The sequence below is a fragment of the Drosophila ananassae genome, chromosome 3R, assembly GCF_017639315.1.
Source record: "Drosophila ananassae strain 14024-0371.13 chromosome 3R, ASM1763931v2, whole genome shotgun sequence".
Lineage (NCBI taxonomy): Eukaryota > Metazoa > Arthropoda > Insecta > Diptera > Drosophilidae > Drosophila > Drosophila ananassae.
The window spans coordinates 20,037,864-20,055,058 of record NC_057930.1 but is presented as its reverse complement, the minus strand read 5'-3'; the positions used below and the strand labels follow the sequence as shown (position 1 = coordinate 20,055,058).

General features: G+C 42.0%; 6 protein-coding genes across 10 annotated transcripts; 4 read left to right on the top strand and 2 right to left on the bottom strand.

Annotated features, from left to right (window-relative positions):
- Positions 1–5,955: 5,955 nt before the first annotated feature.
- On the top strand, positions 5,956–6,673 carry LOC6498259. The gene has a single exon (XM_001962380.4). The coding sequence runs from the start codon at positions 5,956–5,958 to the stop codon at positions 6,628–6,630; it is 675 nt and encodes a 224-aa protein (XP_001962416.2). The 3' UTR covers positions 6,631–6,673.
- LOC6497274 (plasmanylethanolamine desaturase) lies at positions 6,665–11,385 on the bottom strand. Of its 5 annotated transcripts, none has more exons than XM_014906118.3 (6): positions 11,247–11,385; positions 8,480–8,696; positions 8,220–8,431; positions 7,948–8,166; positions 7,723–7,892; positions 6,665–7,664 (listed from the first exon to the last, which is right to left on the bottom strand). In XM_014906118.3, the coding sequence occupies exons 2-6, from the start codon at positions 8,691–8,693 to the stop codon at positions 7,574–7,576; spliced, it is 906 nt and encodes a 301-aa protein (XP_014761604.1). In that variant the 5' UTR covers positions 8,694–8,696; positions 11,247–11,385; the 3' UTR covers positions 6,665–7,573. The 5 variants fall into 5 exon arrangements, with proteins under 5 accessions (XP_014761604.1, XP_014761607.1, XP_014761606.1 ...); XM_014906121.3 differs by lacking the exon at positions 11,247–11,385 and adding an exon at positions 11,072–11,197; XM_014906120.3 differs by lacking the exon at positions 11,247–11,385 and adding an exon at positions 10,856–11,194.
- A 157-nt stretch (positions 11,386–11,542) lies between these two features.
- Positions 11,543–12,411, top strand: LOC6498260 (28S ribosomal protein S18b, mitochondrial). The gene is made up of 2 exons (XM_001962382.4): positions 11,543–11,953; positions 12,017–12,411. The coding sequence occupies exons 1-2, from the start codon at positions 11,661–11,663 to the stop codon at positions 12,351–12,353; spliced, it is 630 nt and encodes a 209-aa protein (XP_001962418.1). The 5' UTR covers positions 11,543–11,660; the 3' UTR covers positions 12,354–12,411.
- Positions 12,412–12,535: 124 nt separating this feature from the next.
- Positions 12,536–14,076, top strand: LOC6498261 (pyridine nucleotide-disulfide oxidoreductase domain-containing protein 1). The gene has a single exon (XM_001962383.4). The coding sequence runs from the start codon at positions 12,658–12,660 to the stop codon at positions 14,074–14,076; it is 1,419 nt and encodes a 472-aa protein (XP_001962419.1). The 5' UTR covers positions 12,536–12,657.
- Positions 14,051–14,914, bottom strand: LOC6497273 (transcription initiation factor TFIID subunit 13). Its single transcript, XM_001962384.4, has 4 exons — positions 14,767–14,914; positions 14,631–14,705; positions 14,307–14,574; positions 14,051–14,205 (listed from the first exon to the last, which is right to left on the bottom strand). The coding sequence occupies exons 1-4, from the start codon at positions 14,809–14,811 to the stop codon at positions 14,183–14,185; spliced, it is 411 nt and encodes a 136-aa protein (XP_001962420.1). The 5' UTR covers positions 14,812–14,914; the 3' UTR covers positions 14,051–14,182.
- Positions 14,915–14,926: 12 nt separating this feature from the next.
- LOC6498262 (protein nessun dorma) lies at positions 14,927–17,041 on the top strand. Its single transcript, XM_001962385.4, has 3 exons — positions 14,927–15,168; positions 15,229–16,735; positions 16,794–17,041. The coding sequence occupies exons 1-3, from the start codon at positions 15,024–15,026 to the stop codon at positions 16,954–16,956; spliced, it is 1,815 nt and encodes a 604-aa protein (XP_001962421.1). The 5' UTR covers positions 14,927–15,023; the 3' UTR covers positions 16,957–17,041.
- Positions 17,042–17,195: the final 154 nt, after the last annotated feature.

The window sequence follows — 17,195 nt, the reverse complement described above, 5'->3', positions numbered from 1 at the left end:
GGCCAAAAAGGTTGTACCCAAAAAAAAAGTAATGCAATTTAATTAAAAGCAGTGAGGTGGGAAGAGAGCCAACAACACTTTGGTTTTGTTTTGGGGTTCCGGTGACCTCTGTATAGTGTGATCCTTAATTAGATGCCCTTCTATGTTGAACAGGGATTGTCTTCTTCTGTATTCTGTAACAGGATCTAAATTGATGAAACTTCTCTAGAAGCTCATAAGTAGGAGCCCACGTATAAATATTAAACCTTTTTCCCAGATAGTGTTAATTGATTTTCGAGGAGGCGCCAAGCATCAAAATCATTCAGATGTTCTATAGTGGGGCACTTAAATATTTATGCCCGATTGTATACCAAGTCCGGCACATAGACAAACTGGTCCCTTCCGCCGTTAAACCGCCACCTTTTTTTATTGAGCACTTTAAACCTTGATAAGGTGTCCGATGTTTGGGTCGGGGTGCCGCTTAAATCCGTGTCTGGTGGCAGCTTTAAAGCGAGTTAAGTAAAGTGTTTTCTCGACCGCTCATCGCATGTTGACTGTTGGCCGTCGTCTGGGTCATTCGACTTGTCCAGCTTAAATATCTATAAAAAAAGAAGAATGCTAAACGGAAGGGAACCCAGGTCCACCAGCATTTGTTGTCATTTTTTCAGTCTGACACACACTCATCACGCGAATTTCCCGATGTTTCGGAGATTTTCCTTTTGAGCTCACTCCCTTCGCGTGTTGACCTATTGCGGAATACTTTCCTTTTCGGTTTCACTTTCTCCTCCGGATCCCCATTACTCTGCATGTGTTTTGGTATCCGATTACTGGTTAAAGAAGAATAGCTAGCTGGAGGAGCAAAGTTTTCCATTTTTTTCTCGATTAGCCCAGATTCGCGGTTATCAAAGTCCCAGAGTGTGAGAAAATTAGTTGACAAATCCGATTTAGGGCTTAAATGGTGTTGTCTCTCTGTGACTTAAAAGTTTACACAAAATTGCACAGTTTGTGTTCGAAGCCATTGAGAAATCAAAATCAGTTTTAGGAAACAAAAAGCTTTATCTCAAATTTTTAGGCTATAAATGTTTTATTTTTATTATTAGACCACACAGCCGACCAAAAAGGCGTTAAAAATTCTTAAAAAAAGCAAAAAATAAGCAATATTCCGATTTTTATTGTTTCTTTTTAGATTGCGGCCATTTTCCAAAGCCATACTTTCACTCGGTTTGCTCTCCTCCACCCAGATTATAAATATTTCTGTCTGGACAACTTTATGGTTATAGCTTCATTATCATCGGTGACATTATAATGAGTATTACGACTGGGGCACTCCCAGAACGGCTTGTTCTCTTTGGAAAATGGGCTATTACAATTTTGCAGGCACGTGTTAATAATGTCTCCTCCGCGACACACCTGACTTTTTATTTCCTTATTTATGGAAAGTTTCTTGTTTTGAAAACCTTACTTATCCGTTCTTATTGGTCGGGTACTTGAGACCCTCAGAGAGGGCTATATATTTTTGCTATCAATTGTGCCTCAAGAACTGCAAACAATTGCTTATTTAGATCGATTGCTTAATCGAATGTTCACCCCATTTCAGAGTCGCACAGACTTGAAAGGCAAATGTAGGTCTCGAAAGGAAAACAAGGACGATGTCTGATGACAAACAAAACTTGGCTTCAAGGTGCTTCACGTAGAAGAATACCGATATATGAGAGGTGAAAGCCAAAACTTGTAAATATCAGAGGCTATGCCTAGGGGGGCGGAGAGCTTGGAGGTGGAGCTGCATCTGCAGCTTACAGTGTTGCATATACACAAAAGTAAAAGTAGTTCTCAAGTGCCGCACACTTCCGCACAATGCGACAAAGTGTAAAAAGGACAGCAGGAGCAAAAGACGAATCTTGGAACAAAAACGAAAAGTTGCAAGTCAGAGACAAAGTGGGGCATAGGTCCAATAAAAAACCCAAAGGATGCGACTCCAAAAACAGCATCAGGGTCCCAGGACGCAAAGGACGAGCACAGATATAGACAATGAGACAGACGGAGAACTCCGACCGAAACTGAGACCGATGTGCATTTTTCACTTCTTTCGGAAACTGAGATGGCTGAACATGGTTGGGAGATACTATATATATTGGGATATATATATGTTCGTCAGTATGTCTGGCAACAAGCAGGATGACAGAAATTCGAGTCAACACTCACAAGTGCAAATTAAAATAAAACGTAAAAAGTAATGGGCACATGTGTATTTCTGAAGCACGTGGGGCATACAGATATTTCATATGAATTACAGTTGGAATTTCAAAAATCAAATAATATTAAATATATAGTTAAGATTACTTATTTGTAAGAAAACATTTTTCCCAAGGTCCTTGGCACTTCATACACTTTAGAAATATTTGATCCATAAGCAAATCTCGTTGAAATGTGGTTTGGAAAAATAAATATCCTACAAATGGTCTTCACTGTAGTGATATACTTATGTACATGAATCTGTTTTACAGCAAGGACATATCTTGGTAGTCAACAGCTTGGTTGCAATGCGTAAGCAAGTTTTCCGCTTGCCACAGAAGAAGCCACTTGCTGCCGTTGAATGTCATGTAGCACACAGATACTCACACTCACACAAGGACACACTACTGCAGATACTTGTAAGAGGAAGCAGCAGCAGCAGCAGGAGCAGTCAGTGAGTTGATCCTTAAGTTCGCTTACAAATCCATAGAATATTAAAAAGGACAAACGTACCCACAGATGCGAATATTATTTTAAATCGAAAGAAGGCTAAGAAAGTTAAAAGGCAGTTTGTAGTTGGATAGATGCGATTTATAAGATACATATTTGCATACAATCAAAATAAAAGCGAAGGTTGAAGGATGCAATAAGCAGAAATTGTATCTCAAAAGAATATTTATTTTTCTACTAATCTTTCTTTGAGTTTTGAAGAAAAGGAAATCGGAAAACTTTACTAGAATCTTAAAAATACATAATATTAAATCCCATATCTGAGAATCTGTTTCAGAATAACTATATATAGTTTGTAATTCATATTAAAATAGTGACAAACTCTGGAACAGTTTCAAGTACTAATGCTTTAACTGAAAAGGGCATAATGTTGGGGTCAATTGGCCAAGCCAGGTTTCTTGCAACCCCAAGCAAACTAAACCGAAACTCGGGGAGTCCTCGAGTCTGTTGCGGGCCACAAAGCAACCGAAAGTAGTCAAAGTTATAATTTCAATTTCGGCAACAACTGAAAAGTTTTTGCAGCTCGTTGGTGACTCTTGGCCAAAACATCTAGCAAATAATTAAATAAGAAAAAAATTGGCCAAGGGAACGAGATGTTGAGCTACGAAATGCAACTCGCCGAGGAGCCAGGGCTAAATGCTAAACGGGTCTCAAGTGTATCGCGACAAACAAACCAAAACTAACAAAAAAAAATAATAATAACAGAAACTGCAACTGCAAGTAGCTAAAAGTCAACCATTGCATATGCACTTGTAGCCTTGTGGGTTGCTCTGGGAATGGTCAAGATCTTAGCAATGGAAATGACTGGCAAAGTTTTTCAATTAAATTTGTTTAGAATTTAACTTGGCAATTGGCTTGAGATCTGGGTCCTTCAACTGCCCCATCCACTGTCGACTAGGGCAAAGGCAGTTGCGAAGGAATCCATTTCAATATTAGCTTTGAGTTCAAGGGTCTACGCCTTGGTCGCCCTGAAGTCGAGGGCACAAAAATGACCAATTAATAATTAATGCATACGACATTGCCAAAGTCCTGTTGTTTGTCCGGCCAATCTGTTGGGTGTGTGTGCTCAATTAAATTTTGATACATCGAGAACATTAATTGAAATAGAACGTGAGCCGTTTACGAAAGTGTCCCGGATCAATTAGTGTTGATTGATGGCTGACCGACCCATGATTTTCACAATTCAAACTCCTCTAAATATGCTAAAAGTTAAACCAAATTTCAAATAAACTAATTAGGTCCTCAGGGAATGCTATCTATAGTAAAATATATAATATTTTGTTAACATTCGAATTTATTGGAAAAGACAATATGTTACAGGATGGCTTAAAACTTGCCGACAAGCTTGTGTGGAAACTAGTGCAACGAATATTGTTAAACCTTATGCTTACCCTTGTTGGTGTCCAGTCAACTGTCGCCTGGCATATCTTTGCACCATTATCCTTTGGACACATCAGGGGCGTAAAATCCATTTTACATGCTTCATGAAACAAATTGTGCCACACACGGCATTAATAAATTACATGCAATAATTTTGATTGTGTGTCCGCACATCTGTGTGAGTGTTTCTGAATCGGATGGTGCCATTAACAATTCCCATTGAATTTTCATTTTAAAGCCCGATATTATAAAGCACATTAATGCTGTTATTGCCATGGTTTTTTCCACTAATTAAAGAAAATTTAATTATAATTACTACAAATATTAAGACTAATTAATAACAAAACCAGACTCTGGAATAATACAAGAGCCTGGGGATCCCTCGAACCACCTAAAGAAGCCTGATGTCTCGAAGACTTTAGGGAAAACGAAAAAAAAAACGTTATGCTAATTTCACTTTCCTTGAACGCGGCATAACCCAATTTCCCTCTGGTTGTCAGACTTTTTTCTTGTTCCCAGTCAGATAAATGGCGCCAGGACAAGAACAGTGACTTGAGGTGAGAGAGGGTCCTGCGATGATAATATTCAACATTGAAGGCCACTGGGTCGAAAAAACTGACGAAACAAGAGTTACAGCTCCAGGGAGGCACATTAAAATACAAAGATACATTTTTAATAAATGCAAAAAAAATAAAAGTATTATGTAGAAGGAGTTTTTATGGAATATTTTTAAATATTTATATTTAAAATACCAAATTGGGAAATTCCTTACATATATTTACGAATAAAACAATTGTTTGCACAGTTGATTTGGCCGGCAAGTGGAATACAATATGAATATCTAATTAAGGAGCTACATGAAGGATGGCAGAAGGATGGAATGGCCAGGGAACAAGCAAACAAATGCGGCTAAGTCCTGCAACATGTTGCTGGCAGCCTTTAAGTTGTTGTCTGAGTGAAAGTTCCATCATACATGTTGCGTGTTGGATTGAGTGAGCGGGTTTTGTGTGGTGTAATAATTCCATAAATAAATGTTGCTGGCAACAATCTTGGTGGAATCTCACCACACCTTGCAACATGGGGAACAATTCCCACTCAAACTTGAAGGGGAAACGAAAACTAACTGGGGATATAGATCCCCAACATGCAGCTAGGAAAGTTGTTAAACATAACTGGCATGTTGCATGGTAACAGCCATTAGAAAATGAACGTCTTTTTTGATTTTTTGATTTTTTAGATACTAAGGAAGCCGCTATGTTGGTGGTCGAGTGTCAACACTTTTACTGCTCAATACCTAAACGATTCTCCACCATCAAAATTTAAAATCAATATATTTTACAGCATTTTTGTCAAAATATCTGGGGGTTCCCCTTCAAAAATTCCGTAAAAAATGCATGGAATGCATGGAAGCACAGTATAGCCCCCAGCGATGGCTATATCTTTGCCAATAATTGTCCGATTCTTAAGCGGAATACCTTAAACGATTTGTACATCGATTTCCTTTCGATCTGCATCAAAATCTAGAAACAAATTATTTTTAAGATTTTTTCAAAATTTTCCTGGAGGATCCCCTTCAAAATGCATGGAGGCAGAATATGGCCCCCAGCGATGGCTATATCTAGACCCATTTCCATCCGATTCTTGATCGGAATTTCTTAAACGATTCCTAGATGGATTCTCCAACATTCTGTTTCAAAATCTAGGAACACAAAATTTTAAAATTTTTTATTAAATTTTCCGGGGGTTCCTCTTCAAATATGTTAAAAAATTGTAAAAAGAGATTCTACAACAATTACAATCTAGTAGTCTTTGAGTACATTTTTCCTTGAAATATATGTATAGCCTCTCCCGGCAATGAATCCCATTTGCAATGTCGATGTTGGGTCCAGAGAGTGCCAAAAATGGATGGTTGATGTTTACACCAGATGTAAGGACCTTTTTAGCCGCGAAGCACCCAGGAGGATGGCCTATTGGTGGTTCGATATAACGCCAGCCATTTACAAGGAGAAATTGGAGTCCATGACAGTGCTCGACTGCCGAAAACTGAAGCGGAGACTGGCCAGACAATTGCAACTCGAAGAGAGTGAAGGTCACTTATTGATTGAAGTTCTTGCCTTTTGCCTGGCTACTGTTCTCATCGTGGTCACTCTGGTTCTTCTGGGCCGCATGACACTGAAGCACATCAGAGAAAATCAAATCAAATCGGGGACCGATGCTCCAGTTGAGGAGGATGTATCCGAGGATGAATCCGATCCTTCTGAAATACTACCAATATTTCCGAAGAAAAAAGCGAAAAACTTCAAGAGCTGGATGCGGGGACACTGCCGGCCCCTTTTCGTGCACAGTGAAGCCCAGACGAGGAAGCAAAAGGAGAAGGCCCACAGGATAGAAGCTATTCACAACGAACTCACCAACGAGAAGATAGTATTGTGGACTAAGGCCCGGGAACGGGAGGCTCTCAAGAAAAAGCAAAAGTTAGAGAAGTTGCAAGCCACTCGTAGTAATCCTATAGTCTCTGAGTTAAGCTAAAATATATATATATTTGTTTTAATAAAACACTTTCTTTAAATTAGCGTATGACTTTTTTTTAATAAGATCACAATTTGTATTGCTGTCTTTTAAGGTTTGATGTGCAACAACTGGCTAATGATACAAGCAATCAGCTCTCCACAAAAGTCTTAAATTAATAAAATTTCCTAAAACTGATAGTAAACTACGTAACAAACTTTATTGGTTAACAAATTAAAAAAAATACGTAAATTGTTCCTTTGTCATTACACATATATATTCCACTAAAATTGTGCGTACTATGTAAAAATTATATATTAATTATAAATTTATCTTATTCCCAAAATCTTGTTGATATATACACATGTTTTTAAGGCAAATTTGTCAAGTCACGGTATTGATTGCATGTAGCCCCTATTTAATTAGACTCTGTATATATAAATATATGTAAATAAATTTGTTTCCATCGTTTGTAGCTATTGTAAAGCAGCGTTATTGAAAATTCTTAAAAATTTCTCTATACGGATTGGGTACAAAAATCAGTTGCCATTTAAGCTAATATCTCAAGTAGTTAGTTTAATTTGCTTTGTGTAAAGTTTTAAAAAGTTATCCGACAAGCTTGTGCTGGATTCAGTTTGTTCGATTTCTTATTTTTTAGGTATACGTAAGGCTCACTCGTAGTACGATTAATCTGGGACGAGATCAATGAATGTATGTAATATATAGGCGCTTGATATTGCAAGAGGTTGGTGTCTATTTCAAGAGTCACACTCCCACCTAATTAACCATCAACTATCCATAACAAACAATTTTTGTATAGATTTCACCGTATGTGATCAGCTCTCGCTTAAAGCTACGTCAGTGTGCAAAACATTTCAATAAAATAATAACAGTTGAAGTTGACTCTCGCTAAGGTAAGGCTGCTTGGTCCAAGGTTTCTATTTACAGTCGTTGGGCAGCGATCCTATGTGAGTTTCTTTGCCCATTTCATGTCATCGTCGCGTGGCTTCAGGCCCGTAAAGTGCTCAATGAGAAACTCGAATGTTGACCAGAATCTGTATAGAAAAAAAGGATTTGAGTGAAGATCCTAGTGAAGATGCATATAATGCCAACCTTATGCGTTCCAGAGGCCAGTTAAGCCAGCCGGTGGTAATACAGAAGTACGTCTCATGCGGCGCCACATGGTGGATGCGGTGATGTTTACGGGGCAGGATGATGTGACAGCTTTGGAGTAACAGCACCCACCTCGGCAGCCCCCAGTACGTGTGAGACCACTTGTGAATCTAAAAAATAACTCAAGGATAATTAAGAAAGGAGGAAAATGAATTTAAGCCAAACCTGGTTGGTCATCGCCACGAATATGGAGCAGAGAAACACGTAAGCTATCCAGCCAAAATGCTGCTGAATCTCACTCGGCGACCTGATGTAGAAGTAGTGTGCCAAATAGCCCAGGATCGGTATGCCGACCATGAAGTTGTCTCCGTTCGTTTCAATGAAATCATGGCGCGTTATCGACGTTGGATCCAAGTGATGCTCCCGAAATGGACGGAGAAAGTTCTAAAAAGATCCGACTTACTTTAAGAGGTTTTGATAAAAGAACTGACACGTACCTTTCCTATCAATGGCAAGTCCACAGATCCCCACGTATCTGCCGCCCAATGCACCAATCCGGAGGCAAAGTCTGCTGTAATGATTCCACAAAGAGCAGAAACGAATGCCACGCTGATCCTATCCAGACGCATGTGCCTTACAATCAGGGCCAGGTTGATAATCATGAGGCAGATACAGGTGTAGACGCAAATGATCTCCTGGGCACGTTTTCCTGAGAACAATTTTTATTATAGTTCTTCTATACCAGTCCTTAACTTACCTGGACTGTACAAAGAGGCCAGCTCCTGGGCACCTTTGTTCTGGGGTCCCCAGCGTGGGGGCGTAACAGTTGTGGCGGTTACCGTTGCCGACTTCGTGGGATGGTTGGTCACTTTGGAGCTTTGATCCTCCGTGGTGGCGGGCGCTGAGTTACCATTGGGGTCATCCTCAAACATAGAGTTGGCCAGAATTTCTCTATCACTCTTTCCTGTCATCGTCTGTGGAGAAATCGGAAAGCGGGTATTAGAAATCTGAATAAAGAACCTGAAGCCTTGACGACTGTCCGTCCCTGACTGACGGACAACGGAGTGCCTAAATTCAATGTCAGGACACCGGTTTGATGGCCTGAGAAGACTGCCACCTGGACCCTTTCGCGCCACCCTACATAATTAAGGAATCGAATGTGGGGGAGGTGCAGCTGCCGAGGCAGGTGTTGCTGGTTGCACATTTATAAAAAGTTTATTTAAATGTTCTGTAACTTTTCTAAAATGACCACAGCTGAAGGACGAACAACCGCCACTGGCCAGTTGGAGCACCAAACCAATGACCTCTGCTCTGGGATCCCCGGCACGTTGTGGCGTTGATGTCATTGCAGTTAGTGGCAACAACAACGGCAGCCCACCCAATACCCTCCTCTCAGCCCCGGCGACGTGTCACGCAATATTTTGGACTTACGGAGGACTTATGGAGTCCGGAGGGAACACGGCTCAACGAATGAGTTGTCAGTGGCGGAGGCGCGGTCTAGAGGTGCCTTAATTAGGCAAATTGGTATTTAAATTGTTGTGAACGCTATCTCCATTTTGGGGTAGGTTGGAAACGACGGGCGAAAGGATTATATTTTTAGCAGGTTATTTGTTTCTTTGTTATTCGGTTCTTTATATTCGATGGGGTATTACTTTGTGATAAATGAGCCTTAACACGAAATGTGGGCGGGAGAGTGTGTCACAAAATAACTCTCATTCAAGCCAAAAGAAATAATGTTACAAAGTGTAAACAATCCCAAAATCTACGTCGTGCCATTCAACCCGATCTTGATAAGGAATAGCCTAGGAGAATCTCTAAGCTCCTATACTTCAAAGAATTTAATTTTTAGTAGCTTATGGACATAATTACCTTAATTTCAATCGATATTTAATCAATATGGACTTCCACTAGGACTTGTAATTATCATCTACATAAGGATAATTTGGAAAAAGAACCTAATAAATGTTTTACCATTACATTTCATTAATTTGTCCATTTAGAATAGGAAATATTAGGCAAATTAACTCTCCCAGCGGAGCGGACATTAATCAAAACTGGTAACAACGTATTGATAAAGCACCACCGGCGGGTTCACGACAAGAATTTCGACTGTCGGTCTGCACAGGCACGCGTGGGCGCATTCACTAATGTTTCCGAAGCCCAGGGCGGCGAAGGACACGACATCGGAACCCGTAATCTGGCGGTTGGGCTTATAACGCCCTCGCAGGCAAACGCAAACATTTCCGCGTGACGTGCCATGGGGCAGGGTAAACAAGCCCCAAAGAAGGACCCACGGCACACTAGTCGAGCGCTGATTCAAATTTCTAAAATAAATGCGGGCTAGTGGAGTTGTGAGGGAGTTCTGGAGTCGGGAGTTGGGGAGCTCAGGAGTCGGGAAACCCAAATTAATGTGAAAACGTGGACAACTAAATTCTTTGGCGACGTCTAAAGAGGCGTCCCCACAATGTCCTTATACCCTAGAATCGTTATATTTATATTTCTTACTAATACATAGATACAAATACAATTTAAGAACAAAATGGCGTCGCTGCGATCCCCAAAAGTAGGCAACAGTAGAAGAAGTACCGGATATTCATGTTCAAAACAAATTTTTCAAAAAACTAGTTTTAAAAGTTATATTTACGTTTTTTTTGGCGGCACTGAGTACAAAGACTTTCGAGACAACGCACCTGACTCATTATTTGTTTGTTTGCTAGCAAAAGGCATAAAGGGGCGCACAGCCAACAGGTATTAATTTGGCACTACGTTACGACGAATTTCGTTGTGGCGCCGAAGGAATATAACAATTTATTACACGAAGTGCGCGAACAGACACTCCAAAAGGCAAAGTTTTTCCGTGGAAATTCAGGAGAGTGTAGAAAGTATGCGAGAGTGTGCCACCCCTACCTTGAAATTACTATTTATTTTTTTTGTTTGTTTGGTTGACAGAACCGCCGTTGCGCTCTTTTTATTTAGTATTTGTAGTGGCATAGCGGTATTTATAGCCCTGTTTATGGTTGAGGGTCTTTTTTTCAATTGATAACAGATTTCAGTGCGACTTGCATGTGGCGGCTCTGGCTCTATTTATAAAAACAAGCGAAACAGAGCTCTCGCTCACCGCCGATTGACTCACCTTTTCGCAGGTGCTGTTCGGCGATTTGTTGTTTGGTTGTGGAAGGGGAAGAGGCACAATTGGTGGCTATTGTTTAGGCCTAGTTTTTGGTGGCGCGGCTTGGAAACAATTAAAATTAAATGACCGTCTGCCAAATATTGATTAGAACCAAAAACTTATGCATGCACGCAAGGGGAGCTTTTTTTTCTTCGTTACACCGAATGAATTACAACGAACCAGGGCATCGGCAACTCCACACGCGCTTCCGCTGCAGTAACTACCGCTCCTTTGCACCAGTAAATTCCGAAACAAACTAAACCGAAACAATAAGGAACGAAACGATACGATTCATTCATGCCCAGTTCTTCGCGTGTGTGCGCCTCTTGTGGGTGTCCCCGTTTATTTCACTCACGCTTCGATTTCAATCCGGCGCTTCCAGCAGTTCTGGTGTCCGGCTCGTCTTCCTCCTTGAACGGAAAAATGTTTAATTTTGACACTAAAACAAAGGCAACGCGATTTTCACATTTTTTAAATGCACCGCCATCGCGAAGTATCGATAACTTTTCCAATATAGATAAAGTGAAATAATTTAAATTCTTTGCTAGTAGACATTATTTGCAAAAAATTTTATGGGAAATTCATGAAAGAAGGAAAGACGGTGTTAAAATATAGGGTAGAGATTATTTTTTTTATTTATTAAAATGTTTAATACTAAAAATAAATAAGTTGGCAACGCGGGTGCCCTGAACAGCTGTTTCACCGGCACGCATATGGTTGTTACGTCTTCGCTGGCGATTGCAAACAAATTTGGTTTTATTCTATTAAAATGCTACCAATTGCTCGCGGAATATACTCTGGCCTGGCCAATATAACACGTAGCAGCCGGGGAGCCCTTCACACGGCCAGTTCCCTAAGATGCAAAGCTTCAGAAACAGCGGAAGAAAAGGATGCAGAGAACGCTGAAGGTGAAGCAGGCGGCGAGGAGAACCAAAGCAGCTCCTCAGGACCAGATCCCAAGGATCGCAGCAAGGTCATACCCGTAGAGACGTCAATGCGTTATCTAAAAAGCGCCGCATATAAACAAACCTACGGAAACGACTTCGTGTGGACGCAATATCGGTAGAAACATTTTCATCCTCAAAAAAGTAGATTTTCTTAAAAATGTTTGTATTTATTTATTAGCCGCAACCACAAAGGAATGTATGCGCCCCGAAAAACACGTAAAACGTGCATCCGCCAAGGAAGGATCTCCACCGGCAACCCCTGTCCAATCTGTCGGGACGAGTACCTGGTGCTGGATTACCGCAACACGGAGTTATTGGAGCAGTTCATTTCCCCCCACAACGGCAACGTGCTGAGCTACTCCAAGACAGGCCTGTGCCAGAAAAGCCACCTCCGCCTCACGGTCGCTGTACAGCAAGCTCGTGATTCTGGATTCCTTACCTATGATGTGCCTTTCAGGGAGTACGATTACAGCGAGTACTACGGCCAGGAGCAGAAAAAGAAGGATATCAATTAGGAGCATTTCCAATTTATTTCGTTTTTTATTGTTTATTAAAGAACTATAAATATTTAAACCCAAGGTTCTTTATTTAATAATGTTGGGAAACCTTAAATAGCAACCAAATAAAATATTTAATTATAAACAGATATATACACTCTCTCGAGTTAAGACTCCGGAGAGTTCATTCTATTTAGGTTCTACTGTAGTCAGCTGTGCTGGCAGCTCAGCTGATTTCCAATTATTTCAAAATAATTTCATACCTTTGCGAAAACATAACAAAGATCACTAACTACCATTTTTATTCTTATTTCGTTAAATAATGTCACGGAAGTGTGATTTTCTGGTCGTCGGAGGCGGCATTGCAGGTGTAAGTTGTGCTGAGACATTGGCCATCTGTCGGCCCAATGCCTCTATTCTTCTGCTCACGGAATCGCGCATCGTAAAGAGCGTCACAAATCTGGTGCCCATCGCCCGCTATCTGCACAAGTTTGACGTCCGAGAGCAAGATGTGTCAGAAATGGGAGTCACCATAGATACGCTGGTGGACCAGCTGGATCACATCAACAGCAGCGAACACTGGATTCGCACCAAAGGCGGTCTGGTTATCCGCTATGACTATTTATGCCTTTGCACTGGCGGAGCTCCGAAATTATTCAACTTACGCCACGAAAAATCTCGTATAATTGGAATCAGGGACACGGATTCCGTTCTGGAATTGCAGCGACGACTGGTGGCGGCCAAGGACGTCCTGATTCTGGGAAACGGAGGCATAGCTAGTGAACTGGCCTACGAACTAAAGGACGTAAATGTGCACTGGGTGGTGAAGGACAGCCATATTTCAGCTACCTTTGTAGATCCTGGAGCAGCAGAATTCTTCCAGTTGGCCAGGAGCGAAGTGCCGGAGAAGGACGCCCATCCAAAAACAGCCATTAAGCGGATGCGTTATGGAGAAATGATGCCGAAGGAACAGCAGGAAAGTAGTCATGGCGCTGCTCTGGGTCCCGATTGGCATCGGACCTTCGACTTGAGTGGCGCTGCTAGGAATGGAGATAAAGTTTTGCCAAAAATTTACTACAAGTCTCACATACTAGACTACCAGGAACTTCCCGAAAGGGGGCTTGCAATTAAACTGGGCCATGACGACGGCTCTTCCGAAGAGATAGTCTGTGATTTCATTGTATCTGCCACAGGAGTCCAACCCCGTCATGAATACACTTCCGACTCGCCAATTACGTTGGCAAGCGACGGAGGCTTCGCCGTTGATGAGATGATGCGAACCAATCTGCCGGACGTCTATGCGGCGGGCGACGTGTGCACTGCTTCCTGGTCACCTGCGCCGCACTGGTTCCAAATGCGTCTTTGGACACAGGCCCGTCAAATGGGCTCCATGGCGGGACGGAGCATGGCGGCCAAGAGCGAGGGAGAAACTGTGTACCAGGATTTTTGTTTCGAGCTTTTCGGTCATGTCACGCAGCTTTTTGGGTTCCCAGTCGTACTTCTAGGACGCTTCAACGGCCAAGATCTGGGTCGGGACTACGAAATACTAGTGCGATGCACTCGGCATAAGGAATACATCAAGTTTGTACTCCAAAACGGAAAACTGAGGGGTGCCATACTGATTGGAGACACCGACTTAGCCGAGACCTGCGAGAACCTTATTCTGAATGGCATAAACCTGGAACCATATGGCGATGATATACTCAATCCCGACATTGACATTGAAGACTATTTTGATTAATTTATTACGGATAACCTTAGAGTATTAAAGACATTCTAAACACAAATATATCCTATTCCTATGGTTAGGTTGGCGGTTGATTGGATTGCGCTTTTTTGGACCTCTGTCATTTGAGCTTTCCCTCGTTGCCTGAAGGTTATGCATTGAATTAAAGTTTATTCTTTTCTTGGATGCTTTAAGTTTGGGAGGGTCCTTTATCCACTCCTGCTATTAAATAAGTAGATACTTACCAACATACTTGATCTCGTCGAAGGCCTTGCGTGCCTTTTTCAGTTCTTCGTTCATGGTTAGCAAGTCCTTGACTCGAGCATATTTGCGTGGATCTTTGCGCACCAAGAATATAATATCCTCCACCTGCACACGACCAGTTCGACCAATCTCCATAGCCCTGTGCGTGGTTTCGGCAATGTATTCGATGACCAAATCTTCCAGTAGATCAACAGTTTCCGTGTAGGGGTTCTTGTCGTCCCCGAACCCAAACATCATGCAACGCAGTTCCTGCAAATTAAACAGAGATTAATAAATGTTGTTTTTAAGATGTGAGCAGTGCAAACTTTGCTGAACAGACGCTTTCGTCCGGCGTTTGTTGCCACCAGTTGGTCATCATCCCCATCATCATCAAAGTTAAACTGTAAAGTTAAAGTCAATGTTATTTTTTAGCATTCGACTAATACCCCACATTTTTCTTACGTCGCCGCCCTCAAAATTTTCCTCCGGCAAATTGTTTGAAGCCATTTTACTTTAAATTTTCTAGATAATTGTTAATAACAATTTTTCGACCAAAACAAGAATATAAACAGCTGTTGGCAGAGCTGCCAACGTACACTATATTTTTCAAGTGCCTTACTATCGCATGACTGCATTTCTGATTTATCGGTAATCGTTATCGAAGCCACGCTCTTTCAAAAAATTTTAAACGTTCTCAATTCTGGCCGCGAAAAGTGAAAATGGAAGTTTTTACCTTTGAGAAATCTTTTTTGGAGCGTCTAAAGGAAGCGGAGGCGGTGCTTTCGTGGGAGGGTGCTGTGATGCCGGCCTCCCAGGTGCGATCCGAGTGGAAGTCCTACGTGGAGTTAAAGATCGAGCCTGCAGGTAAGCCACCAACACATGCAACAGATGGGCCAACAAAGAATAACTCACAAATACTTGCAGGCTGGCAGGCTATTTGGAAGATACCGCGCGTCATCTGCGAGGATCTGAAGCTACGCTTTCCCACTATAGTCTATGGATATGTGGACCAGGTCATATTTGACGAGCTGAAGGCTGTGTTCGTGGTGACAGCTGTGCAGGACAGCGATGTTCACCTGCCGGAGACTAACGAGGTATCCCTGGTAGAGCTGTGGCCAACAGTTGAACAAGAGAACTCCGCCTTGAACGTGGACACTACGGCGGAGTGCATCGACTGCTTAAGATTCTTTTATTCGCACGTGTGGATGCCCTGGGACAAGGACTATGACGATGACCGGGATTGGGTTCAAATGCATCTGCAAGCCCGCATTCAGCTGGCCTGCGACCTAAGCAAGAATAAACTGTCTCGCCCTTTGGCTCTGCACATGCGCAACCTGCTGGAAGAGGCCAGGTATATACAGCAGCGCCTCGAGTACTTAGAACTAGACCTGAGTGACGTTGAGGCAGAGAGCGACGATGAGGCGGTGGAGTTGAACGCCCCCGAACCGGCTAGAAAGCAACCTAAAACAGGTAACGCGAATGCCAGCTTGAACGCATCCACCTTGCCGGTAACGGATCTCATGTGTCTTCACCTGCGTATGGCTATAATACGGAGTGAGTTTGAAATCCTCGAAAACCCCGAGATGAGGCGGGCATACAGCGAGCTGCAATCAAATACATTGAAGCGAAATATGCTGCAACGCAGCTCGGGAAAGTTACGGAACTCGGAAGACTCTTTGATAGAACGTGCTCCGATTTGTCACGTAGTAACAGTTCCGGCCAAATTGCAGGAGCAAGTCCACCTGCTGCTTTTGGCAAAGGAGCAGATTAAATCAAATAGACAAGTCCAACTAGCCAACACACTCCAGGATGTACTCGGCATTTGTCAGAGCAATGACGACATATTTTTGTCTCCCGGCAAACATACTATTAAGTTCTTGGAACACCTCAACGACAACGGCAGCCTCAATGGCTTAATTAGACCGGATGATATTCTAGCACCCAAAATCGAGCTGACAAAACTGCCTGTAGTATGCTCGAGCGACGAGGATAGCACTTTACTGGTCATAAGCGGGGATTACACTCTGTCCCAGCTGGTTTTGGACTGCCGGCACGTCCGTCGGGGAATTCTCCTTCGAAATGGCACCTTGACCGTGCGTGGGTGTCGTCTAATGGGAGATGGTAACTCCAGCACGCAGGAAGGCATCGTGTGCATGCCGGGAGCAAGTGTGGAACTGAAGAGCTGCATCGTCGAGAACTTTGCAGTGGGAATTTCGCTTCGGCCACGATCCAGCGCTGAGTTGGGCAATGTCCAAGTAAAAAGCTGTATTACAGGATTGGAGCTTCTCGAAAAGACGGCCTCGTTGAATTTGCAGGGCAGCAAGTGCGCTCTGGATAACTGTAAAGTGGGAATCATGGCAGACGGATTACCACTCGGAGAAGGAAAATCCGAGAAGTCGCTAGTCCTAAAGCAATTTAGTGAGCTCCAATGGTAAGAAAATAAAACAAATTGTTTGAAATAGTTTTAAAATAATAATTATTTTTCTCAGCTACAACGAAAATAATCTTTTGGGAAATTGCAAGTTTAACAATTGCTCGACAAACATCAGAGTTTTTAACGAATCGGAACAGCTGCTGGCTCAGCATTCGCATAAACAACTTTTCGAGGAGGATCTGGGAAGCGAAAATAAGGAGAATATTCAAGCGGTATAATACAAAAATTTAATTCAGTTATCAATACAATAAGAACCTACTTGATAAATAAATAAAGTTAAGCCGTACGCAACATATTAACCTATTTTCTAAACAATTTTTTTTTAAATAAAGTTTTTGGAAGAAATTTCGAAAAAGTTTCGAGGGAGAATAATAATGAACTAACAGTTTATTTTTTCAAAACCCTTTTATTTGAAAACTATTTCCAAGCTTCGCAAAAATAGGGGTATTATTGACTT